The following is a 17,872-nucleotide window of genomic DNA, read 5'->3' on the forward strand; positions in this document are numbered from 1 at the left end:
ACATTTTCATCAATTTTTCGTCTCAGTTTTGTTGCTATTTTCACAGCTTTTTTTCACAGAAGCTTTTGGATTGGGGTAAAGCCAAACTGGAGAAAATGTGCTCGGTTCAGGCGGGAGTTAAGGGGTTAATTAGTTATGGTTCCCTGGGTTGGGCACAATTAAACAATACCAGTATAGTTTAGGTTCTACAGGAATCAAAAGAAGGTACGGGGAAAAAAATACATCTTTAGATCCAAGTTTTGATGCTGCTGGTCCAGGGCAGTGTTCATTTTGACAACATATTTTATTTTAGTTTTAGTCTTTTGATTAAAACGTAATTTAATTTTAGTCAAGATTTAGTCAAAAAAAACTTTTTAATTTTAGTTTAGTTTAAGTCGACGAAAATTGCATGTCAATTTAGTCGACTAAAATGAAGACTAATTTAGTCGACTTATATTTATAATATTCATTATAATCATGTTTAATCGTGGTCTTCGACTTCATGTTTCTGCTCCACATGAACAAAGCTCAGACCTGTTCATTTGGCAGTGACTTTACATGATCCGAGACTCTTTCAGACGCTCAATACAAGTTTGGATGATTTTAGTCTCTCCTTTTCATTTTTATTTAGTCTGACTTTAGTCGACTAAAATATCTGGACATTTTAGTCATAGTTTTAGTCTCATGAGAAACTTTTAATTTAGTTTTAGTCGACAAAAATATCACTTTGACTAAAATTAAGACTAAATATTTTAGTCGACGAAATTAACACTGGTCCAGGGACAGCCTTAAAGGAAGTGGTTGTTTCAGCTCAAATAAATGATACAACTTTAAGATAAATAATATCTTATAGAATAAATGTACATTATTGTGGTTCAAGATGACAAATATTCTAGTATAGGTATCGAAAAAAGTATTGCTTAGGTATTGGTATCGAAAACCAAGTATCGCTAAAGTTCTGGAATATTCCTAGAGCCGCCAGCAGGAGGAGCTCCAGTCAAAGTCTTCACCAGCATTTTTTGTTACTATTTTTACTCTTAAAAAGACATTTTAAAGTGCAGCACATCATTGCTATGCCCTATATGTACGTCCACTTTAGCTAAATGTTATTCAGCTGTTGAGACGATAGACATATTATTAATAGACCGTCATGACTCCTCCCAGCCTGTTCCTAAAAAGGGCATAAGGGCGGGATCTTCACTGCAGACTCCGCCCTTGTAGTTCGGTCATAGTAGCTCGTAGCTCCAATGCTAACAGTCCGGCCCTCATTAGTTTACGAGATATCTAAAAATGTTCTTATAAACCAGCTTGGTCCCTTTAATTGTGCCTAACCCAGCGTTATCACAGGAGCAACATCGAGCTGTAGAAAGTTTTTAAAAATAGGCACCAGGCTTTACAGTTGTTCAGAACGTGTCTAAAGTCCAATACAAAGCAATGTAAGACTAGCTTGTTCTGCCGCCCCTTTATGGAGGTACTGCAGCAATGGCGGCCCCTAATCTCTGCTACAGGCGGCCATTGGTTCAGACTAGTTTTAATCATCTTCTTTAGGGCTGTAACTGACGATTATTTTGTAATCGATTAATCCAGTGGTTCTCAACCTGGGGGTCGCGAGACAAATTGGGGGGGGGGGGGGGTCGCCAGATCAGTTAGATAAAACATACATATTTTCATTAGCATATAATGTAATGTTTAATAGTAGCATGTGTTTGCTATTTTACCAGAGTACCACTATTTGTCCATAGTTTGATGAATTTTATTTCAGCCATTTGTTTTTTTTCTTTGTTTTTTAAGAACTATGTGGGCTAAGGTTCCTATTTCCCACGGTGTGACAAACGCCTTTACCTGCTATAATGGGGGTCGCGGCTCCAAAAGGTTGAGAACCACTGGATTAATCTATAAATTATTTTTACGATTAATCGCTTGGCTGTTAATGGTGTAGAAAAATTGTATTTTTTTTTTTTAATCACATTATAGCTTAAGTGGTGCTGTTTGAGGATGTGTTGATGGAGTAAACTAAAGGGAAATGTTTTTTGAAGGTTCTATTAATGAAATCTACAATGTACCAAACACTACAGACCCTAAATATAAAATCAAAGTAGGTTTTCATCAAAAATACTACATTTTTTATGTAATTTTTGCTCCATTTTAGTCTGCGTGAACCAGAAAACGATTAATTGATTACTAAAATAGTTGTCGACTCTTTCAATAATCGATTAGTCGTTTGACCTGAGATAACCAAATAACTTTCTTCAGTGCAGCCTCAGGACTCAGCAGGCAACAAAACTTAGTATCTTTTTGTTTCTGTACCAGTGGCACCAACCCAGCCCTCGTCAGGAGAGCTATATTTTAAAACTAAGTGACAATGAAATACTAATTTGGCATAAGTTACATTACTCTGCTATTGTATTCATTGCTTTAGTTCAGTTTTTACTGTTTTGTATCATGACTATGCTTCATTCATTCATTTTCTTTTCCTCAGAAGCTTCTAGTACGGCCTATTTTACATTTACATTGTGTTTGCCCTTTGAGCGTGGGACACATATAGACTGAGTTACTATAATAATAACAATAACACCCATGTACATGCAGCCAGCCTCTACAGCTTCAGATTCCTGACTGAGTTTTGTATTTGGTTTTGCGTAATCTGTAAAAGATAAACGTCGATTTGTGTTCATTCAGTTTTTTTTCACCCCCCATAAAAACTTAAACTTAGCACCAGTTTGTGCACCTACGTGTCTCTATGTGGCTTCGCTTCACTTATACCACGTTCTATGGTATTTACAGTGATAACTCTGTCTTTATAATACATGATTTATTCACAATGCCGTAAAAAGGGCCTCCCCCCTCCCCCCAAGTCCATTCGCAAACTACTAATGTACAAAAACCTACCCGAGCGTAAAGGTCTTTTCAGTGCGAGTTGCGGGTTTTTGAACCTCCCTACTCCTCGGGGCCGGGGTTGTGGGCGGCGAAGGGCAAAGTGACCGCGTGCTCTTGGGCCAGCGCCGCCAGCTCCTTCAGAAACTCGCAGAAGATGACGGAGGAGTAGACGGCGTTCTTCACCCTCAGCGCCTCGGCCTGCTTCTCCGCCCCCGCTCCTCCCCCTCCGGTCCTGAAGAGGGCGCTGTGCAGGGACTGGCCGCCGTCGCGTACGTGCGCCAGGGCCATCTGGGCGGCGTGGCGGGCGCGGGTCGGGCTGTTGGTGTGGCGCAGGATGAGGTCGCCCAGAGATGTTTTACGGCTCTTCACTGCGGGGAGGAAAAATCACAGGCGATGTAAGAAGTTTTCGTGTTTTTCAGGTAATGGCGCCCTCTGGAGATCATTTATATAGGCAGTGTAGGGCTGCTCGATTATTGAAAAAATAATAATCACGATTATTTTTGTCATAATTGAAATCACGATTATTCAAACGATTATTTGTTGCCTTTAAAAAATCCATCAAAAAAGTGACAAAAATCCAGCAAAAAAGTGACAAAAATCCAGCAAAAAAGTGACAAAAATCCATCAAAAAAGTGACAAAAATCCATCAAAAAAAAGACAAAAATCCATCAAAAAAGTGACAAAAATCCATCAAAAAAGTGAAAAAAATCCAGCAAAAAAATGACAAAAATCCATCAAAAAAAAGACTAAAATCCATTAAAAAAAGACAAAAATCCATAAAAAAAAGACAAAAATCCATCAAAAAAAAGACAAAAATCCATAAAAAAAAAGACAAAAATCCAGCAAAAAAAAAGACAAAATTCCATCAAAAAAAAGACAAAAATCCATCAAAAAAGTGACAAAAATCCATCAAAAAAGTGACAAAAATCCATCAAAAAAAGACAAAAATCCATCAAAAAAGTGACAAAAATCCATCAAAAAAAAGACAAAAATCCAGCAAAAAAAGACAAAAATCCATCAAAAAAGTGACAAAAATCCAGCAAAAAAAAGACAAAAATCCATCAAAAAAAAGACAAAAATCCATCAAAAAAAAGACAAAAATCCATCAAAAAAAGACAAAAATCCATCAAAAAAGTGAGAAAAATCCAGCAAAAAAAAAGAGACAAAATTCCATCAAAAAAAAGACAAAAATCCATCAAAAAAGTGACAAAAATCCAGCAAAAAAGTGACAAAAATCCAGCAAAAAGACAAAAATTCATCAATAAAGTGACAAAAATCCATCAAAAAAGTGACAAAAATCCATCAAAAAAGTGACAAAAATCCATCAAAAAAGTGACAAAAATCCAGCAAAAAAGTGACAAAAATCAAAAAATTGAAAAATTGAAAAAAAAAAATTGAAAAAAAAAATTGAAAAAAATAAAATAAAATAAAAATTGAAAAAAATATATATAATCGATTTTTTGCGATTATGCTAATTTTGTAATCGTTTACTGTTGTAATCGAAATCGTAATCGAATTTCGATTAATTGCACAGCCCTAAGGCAGTGTTTCATTTTTTATACTCCTTGCTCTGATCAATGAAACTTTTAAATCTAGACATTACATCAGTGTTTACATGAAGCGCCAGCCTCACTCTACATCTTCGCCCACATGGTGCTATTTGAATGAACTTGCTTTGCTTTTCGCTGCCCCGTCTATTTAAAAGATCTTCTTCTTTCGTTGCTCTGTGAGCTGTGAAAATATATACGCTTTTGGCTCCTAACAGAAAACTGCGACATATTGCCATCGCATTTATTTGTAAACACTTTACAGTTTAACTTCTTACCACCTGCCAAAATCAAACACATTCCTCCTCTTTGCCTTTGTCGTCACTTTTTATTTCCCTTATGTGTTTTTGTCAGTTTTTTTTATGGCACTTTTGTTACATTTTTGCTGGATTTTTGTCACTTTTGTGCTGGATTTTTGACACTTTTTTTGCTGGATTTTTGTCACTTTTTTGTTGCTGTTTTGTCACATTTTTTGCTGAATTTTTGTCTTTTTTGCTGGATTTTTGTCACTTTTTTTGCTGGATTTTTGTGGATTTTTGTGACTTTTTTGTTGCTGTTTTGTCACTTATTTGCTGGATTTTTGTCGCTTTTTTGCTGGATTTTTGTCACTTTTTTTGCTGGATTTTTGTCACTTTTTTGTTGCTGTTTTGTCACATTTTTTGCTAATTTTTTGTCTTTTTTGCTGGATTTTTGTCACTTTTTTGTTGCTGTTTTGTCACATTTTTTGCTGAATTTTTGTCTTTTTTGTTGGATTTTTGTCACTTTTTTTGCTGGATTTTTGTCGCTTTTTTGCTGGATTTTTGTCACTTTTTTTGCTGGATTTTTGTCACTTTTTTGTGGATTTTTGTCACTTTTTTGCTGGATTTTTGTCACTTTTTTGTTGCTGTTTTGTCACATTTTTTGCTGAATTTTTGTCTTTTTTGCTGGATTTTTGTCACTTTTTTGTTGCTGTTTTGTCAAATTTTTTGCTGAATTTTTGTCTTTTTTGTTGGATTTTTGTCACTTTTTTGTTGGATTTTTGTCGCTTTTTTGCTGGATTTTTGTCGCTTTTTTGTTGCTCTTTTGTCACTTTTTTGCTGGATTTTTGTCGCTTTTTTGCTGGATTTTTGTCACTTTTTTGTTGGATTTTTGTCACTTTTTTGCTGGATTTTTGTCACTTTTTTGCTGGATTTTTGTCACTTTTTTGCTGGATTTTTGTCACTTTTTTGCTGGATTTTTGTCACTTTTTTGCTGGATTTTTGTCACTTTTTTGCTGGATTTTTGTCACTTTTTTGCTGGATTTTTGTCGCTTTTTTGTGGATTTTTGTCACTTTTTTTGCTGGATTTTTGTCGCTTTTTTGCTGGATCTTTGTCACTTTTTTGCTGGATTTTTGTCACTTTTTTTTGCTGGATTTTTGTCTTTTTTGTTGGATTTTTGTCACTTTTTTTGCTGGATTTTTGTCACTTTTTTGCTGGATTTTTGTCACTTTTTTTGCTGGATTTTTGTCACTTTTTTGTGGATTTTTGTCACTTTTTTGCTGGATTTTTGTCACTTTTTTGTTGCTGTTTTGTCACATTTTTTGCTGAATTTTTGTCACTTTTTTGCTGGATTTTTGTCACTTTTTTGCTGGATTTTTGTCACTTTTTTGCTGGATTTTTGTCACTTTTTTGCTGGATTTTTGTCACTTTTTTGCTGGATTTTCGTCACTTTTTTGCTGGATTTTTGTCACTTTTTTACTGGATTTTTGTCACTTTTTTTTTGCTGGATTTTTGTCTTTTTATGCTGGATTTTTGTCACTGTTTTGTTGCTGTTTTGTCACATTTTTTGCTGAATTTTTGTCTTTTTTGTTGGATTTTTGTCACTTTTTTTGCTGGATTTTTGTCGCTTTTTTACTGGATTTTTGTCACTTTTTTTGCTGGATTTTTGTCACTTTTTTGTGGATTTTTGTCACTTTTTTGCTGGATTTTTGTCACTTTTTTGTTGCTGTTTTGACACATTTTTTGCTGAATTTTTGTCTTTTTTGCTGGATTTTTGTCACTTTTTTGTTGCTGTTTTGTCAAATTTTTTGCTGAATTTTTGTCTTTTTTGTTGGATTTTTGTCACTTTTTTGTTGGATTTTTGTCGCTTTTTTGCTGGATTTTTGTCGCTTTTTTGTTGCTCTTTTGTCACTTTTTTGCTGGATTTTTGTCGCTTTTTTGCTGGATTTTTGTCACTTTTTTGTTGGATTTTTGTCGCTTTTTTGTTGCTCTTTTGTCACTTTTTTGCTGGATTTTTGTCACTTTTTTGCTGGATTTTTGTCACTTTTTTGCTGGATTTTTGTCACTTTTTTGCTGGATTTTTATCACTTTTTTGCTGGATTTTTGTCACTTTTTTGCTGGATTTTTGTCACTTTTTTGCTGGATTTTTGTCGCTTTTTTGTGGATTTTTGTCACTTTTTTTGCTGGATTTTTGTCGCTTTTTTGCTGGATCTTTGTCACTTTTTTGCTGGATTTTTGTCACTTTTTTGCTGGATTTTTGTCACTTTTTTTTGCTGGATTTTTGTCTTTTTATGCTGGATTTTTGTCACTTTTTTGCTGGATTTTTGTCACTTTTTTTGCTGGATTTTTGTCATTTTTGTCAATTTAAATCCTCTTTTTCTTCTTGTTTTAAGAACAATTCAGGGAAATTAATCATGATTGATTTCTTTTCACAGTAACTGAAAATAAAATATCTGCCTTTTTTATTTTCAACACTATTTACATTGTGTGATTCTCATTATAAATATAAAACAACACATGGGATTATGTAGGAAACACACACTCAAAAGATGTTTTATATTTTAAATTCGTAATAAGATCCGTGTCTCTGAAATGGTTGAACAGTCTGTGAAGTGAAAAACATTTCTGTGATTTTGAAGAATTTATGTCAACGTTTTTAACATTCATAAATTAATGCCTTCAGTGAGAATCTACAAAGCAAAAACTCAAAACATTAAAAAGGCGTTTCAAACTTTTTACTGGCACTGTCCACCAGCTCTGGCACTAAGAGGCACCTCTGCTCTGAACAAGGCCGTGGGAACCCAGGGTGCTGAGGGCTCTGCAGCACCCCTGGTGGATAGTTTGTGAACTGCAGGCAACATCAACCCCTTAACTCCCACCTGAACCGAGCACATTTTCTCCAGCTTTACCCCAGTCCAAAAGCTTCTGGAAAAAAGATGTGAAAATAGCAACAAAACAGACGAAAATAAGGATGAAAATGTGAAAAAAGTGAGAAAACATTGACGAAAAAGTGACAAAAAAGTGACAAAACATTTACAAAAAAGTGAGAAAAATTTGACGAAAAATCGAGGAAAAAAATGGACAAAAAAGTGATAAGAATTTGGGGGAAAAAATGCGAATAATTTGACGAAAAAGTGAGAAAAAAGTCCCGAAAATTTGACAAAAAAGAGACGACTGCCCGACAAAAAAAGTGATGAAAAAAAATCTGACGTGAGGAAAAAGATCCATTTAGTTTTGTAGGTCTTTCAAATGAGGCGTTACACTGGCCTACAGGATTTGGGTAAAGCTGAACTGGAGAAAATGCTCTCGGTTCAGGCGGGAGTGAAGAGGTTAATAAATAGGATTTATGCACAGAAAAAGTATTTTGGGGGTAAATTTTGTCCCTCAGCGCCCCCTAACTAAAACATCTTCCCACGGCTCTGGCTCTAAAAACTAAATGAAGGGAACATTAAGTGGCTGCATCTTTACTCCAATTAAGTTACCTTCATTGAAAGGAAACACAGGAATGGTTATGTTATTTCCACTTTCCGACACAAGTCTGCTGGTCACACCTAAAGACAGTAAAGCAGCGCTGCCCTCCGGCTGCCCCGGGGCCGTGCAGAGGTGTTTCGTACCCAGTGAATCGGAGCGTCTGAGTGCGGGCACAGAGGGCAGGTCGCTCCAGTCCACTCTGCCCCGGGCCACGAGGTACTGCTGAGCCTTCCTCAACATCACGGGGAAATCCTCGTGAGACGCCGCGAACGCCTCGATCCGGTTCTTCACGGAGCCCAACACCTGCGGGCACAGGGAGAGCAAAGGGGTTACTCTGAGGTGTTACATTTATTTTTGATTTGTGGGACATGCTGTAAAGTCAGAGCTCAACACTGCGGGCAAGTTAAGGAGGGTAGTAGAGGTGGGCAATACATCGTCTATAAGATCATTTCAAAATGGCTGTTTGGGAGATATGCAAATTTACAACATCCAGTTCATCTCCAATGTCAAAAAATGTCAAAAATTGTCCTTTTGAGCAACAAAGTGATGTAAATTAAGATGTTTTCCAGCACATTTTGACACATTTCTGATGGTTTGCAACAATATCAAGTGCAAGTCCAAATATTAGGGATGCACCGATACCGCTTTTTCTAAAACTGATACCAGTACTTTGATTTAAGTACTCGCCGATACGAGTACAAGGCATTTTCTTCAACATTCTTACTTTTTTCACAGCAGATTGGCTTGTAATTAGTAAATTTACTCATTTGCTTCACTTTTAAGAGCAGTTATATTAGAATTGTGCTGATGCAATTCATTTATTATTTTCATTCAATATAATTTTTCATTTTTATTTTCTGTCCATCACAGACAGAAAAGCCCATGTCCTAAAGCTCCCAATGCCTGAGCTTTATTCATTTATGTGTTTTTATTTAACAATAGTATTGAGATGTTTCTTAAATGGTCTCTTTTCGTCTTTACTTCAGCTCCTGTAGATTTTCTCGTGTGTTTGTAGTAACTTAGCGAGAAGCTACAGCGTTTTCATTGTTCTGCTGCAGCTCATTTTCCCTCAATATAAACATGCTGTATGTCTTTACTTTGGATTTTCTGAGGACTTTTTAGTCGCTGGGTTAGTTTTTCAGATGAATAAACCCCTGGGCTTAAAACGGCGTCAGAATGGCCAAAACTGCTAGCCTCGAGTTAGCAACGTTAGCCTGTATGTTGTAAACACTGCAGACGCTGCAGCGCTAACAACATTAAGCTCTGGTTAAATCCAGCTCAGACTCTGGTTTAGAGAGCGCAGTCTGTAATAAAGTCAGCTCTATGTGGATTATTGTGTTTACACTAAACTATTCTACAGTTTGTTGCTTCTTCTCTCCTCAGCTGAGAGCTGCGCCTCTAACTGTTGGCTAGCTAGCGGCACTTAAACAGTATTTACAGCCAAGTTTGAGTGAAAATAAAGATCTCCATTGTGTAATTGGATGTAGAATATCCCTCTGTCCCTTTGTCTTTTCTGTCAGCGTAGTATTTACTCTCACGGACAATTAATGAGTAAAAAACGGCAACTTGCTACAACACCTGCAGAGGCGCTTACGGCCTCTAGGGGCATGAGTTACTTAGTTCTGCTTTAACGATACTTGGTTTTTGGTATCTACTATACACTAAAATATATATACTAACATATGTGTCATTTAGAACCAGAAAACAGAACAATAATGTTTGGAAGAAATGCAAAATTACAATATCAGGTTAATCTCCAATGACAAAAAACGTGCGAAAAATGGGAGGAAATTGTGTAAAAAAAAAAAATTGAAGGAAAATATGTTGAAAAATATTAGTATTAAAAAATGCAAAAAAATAAGGAAAAAATGTGGGCAAACATTGAAAAAAAAAAAGGGAAAACTTGAATAAAAAAAAAATATATATATATTATTTATTTAAGCTGTAACAACCAAGTCACTTCCTTTAATGCTGCTCCTGGACCAACAGCATCAAAACTTGGATCTAATGATACAAGATTTTTTTTTCTGTACCTGCTCTCGATACTTTTTTATTTATACCAGTATTACCTGAACTTTTATACCGATATTATACTGGTATTGTTTAACAGAACCCAACCCTACTAGGAAACAAGTGATTTGTCCTTTCTTTCAGCAGCTTTTCTGAATAATAGACATTTTTGTAATACGATATGGAAAACTTTCATTTCAGATTCAGCCATTTTCAGGATTCCTAAGTCGTATTTTGTCTTGGCTGATGAAGATGAAATGAGGAAATCCTGATCCATGTACCAAAGCAGAACAGAATCCGCCTTTGATCCCGTTGCTTCTGCGTTTGTTTGTTTGTTTGTTTGTTTGTTTGTTTGTTTGTTTGTGTGACGCTGCAGCACCTGAATGAGGGACTTGACGCTGGGCTGGAAGACCATGTTGGTGTTGAGGAGGAAGGAGCGGAGCAGAGGCTGCGGGTACGACGCCAGCTGAGCCACGATGCCAGTGAGCAGGATGTTGACGTACAGAGAGTTCTGCAGCATGTTCTCCAGCTTCGTGAACAGCACCACCATGAACGGACCTGCAGGGGGCGCCAGAGGGGAAACATCTGAGTCGCTTCATCAACAACACAAACAAGACAAATCTCTGCTCCAAGACCTGCAAGTGTGTGTGGATTGTGTCTATTGGCTTTGAATGTTTCATTGTCTTTAATTATTCAGGGGTTCTTCTGGTTTAGTAATATTCTTTCTCCTTGTGCAGAACTTTGGAAACTCTTGTTCATGAAGTCTGCTGTAGAAAAAAAGTTGGACTGGATAAAATGTGGGCCATAATTGCACTATTGTCATGGAGTAAAAGGATTGCGTACATCTAATGCCTGTCAGAATCAAACTAATAGGCCAGAATGTGAGTGATTGGTTGGAGTGGCGACCCCAGAGTGAATGAATAATAACTACAGTGCGGCGCTTTGAGCGACTTTGTAACACAGACTGTACAAGTGTAAGCCATTAGTGTCATTACTACCTTTGAGGCCTTAATTTTGGCATAAATAAATAATATTTCATGAGTCTTAACTAGGGCTGAAACGACTAATCGATTAATCGGCGACTATTTCAATAGTTATTTCAATAGTTGTCGACTATTGAAATAGTCGACAACTATTTTAGTAATTGATTAATCGTTTTCTGGCTCACACAGACTCAAATGGAGCAAAAATGACATTAAAAATGTAGTATTTTTGATGAAAACCTACTTTGATTTTATATTTAGGGTCTGTAGTGTTTTGTACATTGTAGATTTCATTAATAGAGCCTTCAAAAAACATTTCCGTTTAGTTTACTCCATCAACACATCCTCAAACAGCACCACTTAAGCTATAATGTGATAAAAAAAATTGAAAAAATAAAACATTTCCTACACCATTCACAGCCAAGCGATTAATCGATTAATCGTAAAAATAAGCGATAGATAAATCGATTACAAAATAATCGTTAGTTGCAGCCCTAGTCTTGACTAGCACTTTTCCAGACACTCAAAGTCACTTTTACCACTACAATGTTGGCGAGACACTGCAGCAATTTCAACTCGGTCAACTTTTGCTCCACATTACTGATATAAATATGAGGAAGAAAATGTATTGTTTCAAATAAATGTTTTCATATAAAAATAAGGCATTTTGTGCATACATTTATGGTCTTGATTTGTTGACATATCAGTAACAAAGTTGTTAAAGAGGGGATTTTGGATCTTATTTAGTTTTTGACTTTTGAAGTGAAAAATTCTGTAAAAACTAAAACTTTTTTTTGGGGTTCAAAGATGAATAAATGAGGCTGGGAATTAGATATTAAGAAATCCCTTTGGAAAAAAAGGTTTGGAGTCTGTAGAAGCTTTAGCGGCTGATTGTTTCATGAGTGAAACAAAAACTTAATTTAGAGAAAACCAGCCCTAAAGTTTTGTAACGAGTGCACATTTCTCCGCTCTTCTGTACCGGGCGTCTCGCAGAAGGAAAAATACAATATGTGGGTTTTATCGTCATCTGTGGCGCTCTTATTCATAAATCATTGCAGGCAGGTTTTCTCACCTTTTCTGTGACACTGACCCTGAAAAATGACCCTACAAGTTGTTAAATGTGTCTATAAACTATTAAAGAATTGGGATGTTACGAGTATGTTAGGAAAGTTAGGGATGAGTTTGGACAACAACCACACTGCAAAAAGTAATTTACTAGATTAGTTTAGAAGTCTCAATTTGAGCATAATAATCCTACTTTTTGTTATTTTGACTAGTTAAGATTTAGTTGGGCATTTGACCTAGATTATTTCACTTGCTCTGAGATCTTTCTGACTCGTTTCAATACATTTCGCCGTTTTTTCAAGTAAGTTTCTCTGCCAATGGGGTAAGAAAAATGGTCTTGTCCCATTGGCAGTGTTACTTATTGATTTCAAGTGAGATTTACCATAGAACCAGTCTGAAATGTCCTCAAACTAGCAAAGCAAACTTGGTCAGATCAGGAAAAAGGTCTAAATGAGTGAAATCCCCTCAAAACAAGATGTATTTCCTCAATTTACACTGCAAAAACTACCCTTCTAAAAACAAGGAAAAAATTCTTAAAATCAGACATTTTGTCTTGTTTTAAGGAAAAAATTCCTCCAATGGGGTCAGCATTTTTTTCTTGCTAAGAATTCTTATTTCTAGAATATTTTTCTCATCATAAAACATGAAAGAAACACTCAATTTAAGCAAATAAATAACTAGAATTAAGCAAAATGTCATCAGGAAATGGAATAATTTAAGGAAAACATTCTTATTTAGTGAAACGTTGTGGATATTTTACTTAAATGTTGCTTGATTTAAGTAAAATGTTCTAAATTACACACATTTTTGAACAAAATGTTCTTAATAAATACTAATATTTAAGGAAAGTATTGCTGCGCCCGGAGACCCGCCTCCATGATGTGGAGCCAGGCTGATGGTCAGAATCACCTGCTGGAGGATTCACCTATTGTACATGTTTTTTGTTGGAAGGGAAAACGTACACAGACACGGGGAGAACATGCTCCACAAAGAAAGGCCCCGTCCTGGTGGGAATCGAACCCAGGACCTTTGCTCGGCAAAACATTATTGCGTTTTAGGGAAAAAATAAGAACTTATTTCTTAAAGTAAGACATTTTTAACTTGCTTAGAATCCACTTTTTGCAGTGTAAGTCAATGCTTGATATTTACTTTTTGTAGTGTAACATTTTAATTCCTTGGCTTCTTGTTTCATAGTTACATAAAACAGTCATGGTTCCTGAGGCATCTTCTCCTTGAACACTCACCAGTATAAGGCTGAGACACCGGTTGGTTGAGAGGCCTGGCCGGACTGCACAGCCCCACCACGGCAGCGTCTCCTCTCCCATCTGCTCCTCCTGCTGTCGTCCCCGTCTCCTCCTCCAGAGGGTGCTGTTGCTGCTGCTGCGTCTGCCTCTCCTCTCTGAGCGCATCGTCGGGTTTACACGCCGCCGCCGCCGCGCTCTGCCTCTCCTTCACCCGGTCCTCCAGCTCCCTCAGCTCCTGCGTGAAGGCCTCGATGCTGATGCCTTGCCCGTTCGTCTCCGCGGGACACGGAGACTCTCCCGGCGCCTGCTCCAACAGCTCCTCGATCAAGCTCTCGACCGACTGGTTTCCCTCTTCGATCGCGCCGACGCTCTTCCCCTCGCCGACGTCGTTCCCGAAGACGCTACAAGTCTGGGGCGTGCACTTCATCACGGCGCCGTTCTGATTGGCGTTCTCGTCTAAATACCGCTTCTCCCCCAAGTCCCTTTTCACCTTTTTAACCTCCAGCCCTCGCTCTTGGCTGTCGTTTTGCGCCGCCGTGCCGTTGAGCAGGGGCTGGTAGCTCACGGTGATGGCGCTCGCCGGCACGCGCGGCCCGGGGGAGGCGTGTGCGTGGGCCGCCGCGTTGGCCGTGGACGCGGCGGATGACGGGACCAGAGGGGGCACCTGCTTCGGCGGCAGCTCCTCTCTTTGCAGGCTGCGCTTTTTCGACCTCGGCGTCAGACTGATGCAGCTGTTTTTCCCGATGGTGACGTCCCACTCGCCGCTGTCCCGCTCCGAGCTGCTCCACTCCGACCTCGCGGCCGCCACGATCGCCGCTCGCTGATTCGGGGGCGTGTCACTTCGACTGCTGCTGCTCCCTTGGATGGAAAAGTGCTCGGGAAACAGCGCCATGGAAGGGTTGGAAGTGGGCGGGGGCGGCGGCGACGGGGCGGAGCTCGGCGAGGGGTTTTCGCCGTCGTAAGGGGCGGACCAGTTTCGACAGGCCCAGGAGCAGAACTCGATGCCTTTTCGGGCGTCCTTGAGGTACTCGAGGTACCCGCAGTCCCACTCCAGGCATTCGGTGAAGGTTTGCTGGGAGGCGGGGGTGTCGGGGGACAGCGGGTGGCCCTGGTCCGGGGCGGCGGGCGTGGACTGGGTGGAGGAGGAGGAGGAGGAGGTCGGGGTGCTGCCGGCGCTCTGCTGGCGCATGAAGAAGGAGAGGCGGGACGGAGTGCTGGGTCTGTGCGGGGCGGGGGATTCAGAGCTGGGGCTGGTCAGCGCTGCAACACAAGAGCAACTTCATGTGTTAGTGAACTATTCAGGGTTCTAGACTGTGACCAAAATGCTCGCATATGCGACTATTTTTAGAGAATGTGCGAGTAAAAAAAATAAGTGGTAGCACCTGTGCGAGCAAAAAAAAAAGAAAGTCTAATAGGCTTTATGAGGAGTGATACAAATAACGTTATAAGAGCACTTCTCTGAGAACACACACACGCACGCACGCACACACCCAAGCTTCTACTATTATTGAAGAAGTCAGCTGGTAGTTTAGGCTAAACGTTTTGTCCGGACAAGTGCCCCGCTCTCCCTGTTTGTCCGAGAGACAATGAAATACAGACAGAAACAGAAGCCACGTGTCCCAAAATGAATTAACCTTCTATTACTTTCTGCCAATACGCACTTTCCCACAGTTTATTCCCCAAAGAAGTATCTATTTTCACTTTTATGTTCGCTTTATGGGGCGGTAGCGCTGCAGCCGAGCGGCGAGCTCACGAGCGCAGGTCAGACAGAAGCACGCGCACCAGAGGAGGAGGCAGGAGCAGATAGAGTTCAGCGGTTTATGTTCCTACCCGAGCTCGCTCTGATCTCCTCGCGGTCAGAAGAAGCTTGTTTTATAGCGCAAACATAAAGCTAACAGAGAGCTAACATGAAGCTAACAGAGAGCAAACGTAAAGCTAACGGAGAGCTAACAGCTGCTGTTATGGCCCGCCCTCTCCCTCAGCCGCAGCAGATTGAGCTCCTGTATTTTATTTAGGCTAAAACAGGTACTTTTTGCCTGTGACTAATACGGTCTGTGCAAGTGACAATGATGTTGCAGATTTGGAAAGAAAGAGAAACAATTGTCAAGGAAGATAAATAATAATGGATCGAAAACACAAAATTAAAGCAGAACAATGCAAAAAAAAATAAATAAAACTATATAAAATCACTAATATTAATATGAAAAACTAAATTTTTAAAAAGTTTTAACATTGTTTTAATCATTATTAAGATCAATTTTGTAGTGATTTTGAATATGTTTCTAACTGTCCTTGTTTTAATTTATTAAAATGGTGAATTTTGATATTGTGTCTCGAGTCTGTGCGACCAAATGAAAAAGTTGGTAGCACCAGCGCTACTAAAATAACTAAAAAGTTAGTCTGGAGCCCTGGTATTACATTTTTAGTTCTGAAATCTGTTCTCAAATCGTGAACCTTGAATTTACAGGGTCATCTCTAAATTTACACTTCCATCATTTTAATTACTTTATGCTTTAGTGATACACTCTGGTTTACAGCCACTTAAGACACAATTTGGTCCAAATTAAGGTTTTAGCGCTGATTTGATATTGATCTTGGCCTGGAGGGACTTGGAAGGCTGAATATTTTATGAGGTGTTGAAACTAAACTACAAATCCAGGCAGAAAGAGAAAATGCTTAAAAGGTCTCGGTCTTCATCAAAGCTTGTACAGGAAATACTGGAGAAGATAGTTCTGATTGAAATCTCATTCATCTTCATGTGAGATATGAGAATGTGTGCTCTGTTTGTGAAGCGATGCTTTGATTAAATTCTAAAGTTTATTTCGTTTTACCCTGTTCTTGACAATAATAATAAAATGTGCTATTTGTTCTCTCTAATTAAATGTTTTGCATGTAACAACAGCAACAGCAATGCACATAATTAAAAACGAAAACTACGCTTGGTTATATAAACAACAGTATTATATAATATAACTATTTGCAGACTGGATTTGGCAGAACAGAATATATCAATCAGTCAAGTACAAATAGTAAACATGTGACTGTACAGTTGGCTTTGATATCACTTCATTTTGTTAAGAATTTGTTTAAAGAGGGGGTATTCTGCTTTTTTCAGTCCCATAGCACCAGTCTATATCACACTACAATGATGACAAACCTTCTGTTGGTCTGTAAATGCAGTAAATTAGAATAACTGCCTTGTATAAAATGTCTCTCTCAAAATGGCTGTAGTGAATGTCTTGAAATAGGCCTCTGTCTCTTTAACCCCTTAACTCCCACCTGAACCGAGCACATTTTCTCCAGTTTGGCTTTACCCCAATCCAAAAGCTTCTGGAAAAAAGCTGCGAAAAGAGCAACAAAACTGAGACGAAAACAATGATGGAAATGTGACAAAAAAGTGACGAAAAATCTATGAAAAAGTGGCAAAAAATTGATAAAAATGTGACAAAAAATAACAAAAAAAATGACAAAATGTGACAAAAAATGTACAAAAATATGACAAAAATTTGATAAAAAATTGACAAAAATATGACAAAAATATGACAAAAACATGGCAAAAATGTTATAAAAATGAGATAAAAAAATGGATAAAAAAATGTAAGAAAAAATGTGACAAAAAATGACAAAAAAGTTACAAAAATTAGTTGAATACCCAACAAAAAAAAAGATGGAAAAAAAATCTGTTGACGTGAGGAAAAAGATCCTCTCGGTTCAGGCGGGAGTTAAGAGGTCACGAACCTCTGAGCCTTTCCGACACGCCCCCTCCACACGCTGTCTGTGGCATCAGTGGGGAGATTCAAATCGTTTTTTCGTCCCATCCCTAGATCCTACACTTCGACAATGGAGGCATTTACTTTAGGAATTGTATACAGGATTAGGTGGGTACTTTTAGCTCTAGTTTGAGATGGAGATGGCGACACTGTGCGTGGCAGAGGAAAAGACAAAGCATCGAATGAAAAATTAGCTTCGATATTACTAACATTACTACTTTTAGGATCAAGGAATCCATTTTTGAAAACATTTGGTAGAGGCTAGAGTAAAAAGATGGCTGCTAATGACTTCTGACCTGTCGGAAAAAACATCAGACTCAAAATTTAACACTCACATGACTTTAAACGTGGCTGTGGATGATCCTTAAAACACAACTACTCAAACAGCTGTAAAAGGGTCACTATATTTGATTCTAAGCATCACAAGCACGTGGCACAGCTCTCACCTTTCCCCCAGAAGGCAGTGTCGTCCTCCCGGTCCGTAGAGGGCGGTGTGTTCTGTCGGCAGCACTCGGGGATCAGGGACAGGAACTTGTTGGCGGATTTCCCATAGAGGTCGGTCTCTCGGATGGCTCTGCGCTGACTCAGCATCACGTGGGTGCAGGGCAGGAGATACCTGAGGGCGAGGAAGTTGTTCTTTCTTTTACAGCAGTCATTAAATACCTTTTGCATTTGTGCTGAATACCGGT

The 17,872-nt window shown here is 38.5% G+C and overlaps 1 protein-coding gene across 1 annotated transcript in view; it reads right to left on the reverse strand.

The window, feature by feature from the left end:
• Positions 1–2,496: 2,496 nt before the first annotated feature.
• The window catches only part of fhip1b (FHF complex subunit HOOK interacting protein 1B), a 45,161-nt gene continuing 29,785 nt past the window's right edge, over positions 2,497–17,872 (reverse strand). Inside the window, exons 8-12 of the mRNA XM_079563386.1 lie at positions 17,630–17,799; positions 13,414–14,673; positions 10,501–10,679; positions 8,255–8,414; positions 2,497–3,224 (exon numbers count right to left, since the gene is read on the reverse strand). Of these exons, the coding sequence (XP_079419512.1) occupies positions 2,917–3,224; positions 8,255–8,414; positions 10,501–10,679; positions 13,414–14,673; positions 17,630–17,799 (2,077 nt within the window). The 3' untranslated portion in view covers positions 2,497–2,916. The remainder of the gene's footprint in view (positions 3,225–8,254; positions 8,415–10,500; positions 10,680–13,413; positions 14,674–17,629; positions 17,800–17,872) is intronic.

The sequence above is a fragment of the Gobius niger genome (genome assembly GCF_951799975.1).
Source record: "Gobius niger genome assembly, chromosome: 9".
In the NCBI taxonomy this organism is placed as follows: Eukaryota; Metazoa; Chordata; class Actinopteri; order Gobiiformes; family Gobiidae; genus Gobius; species Gobius niger.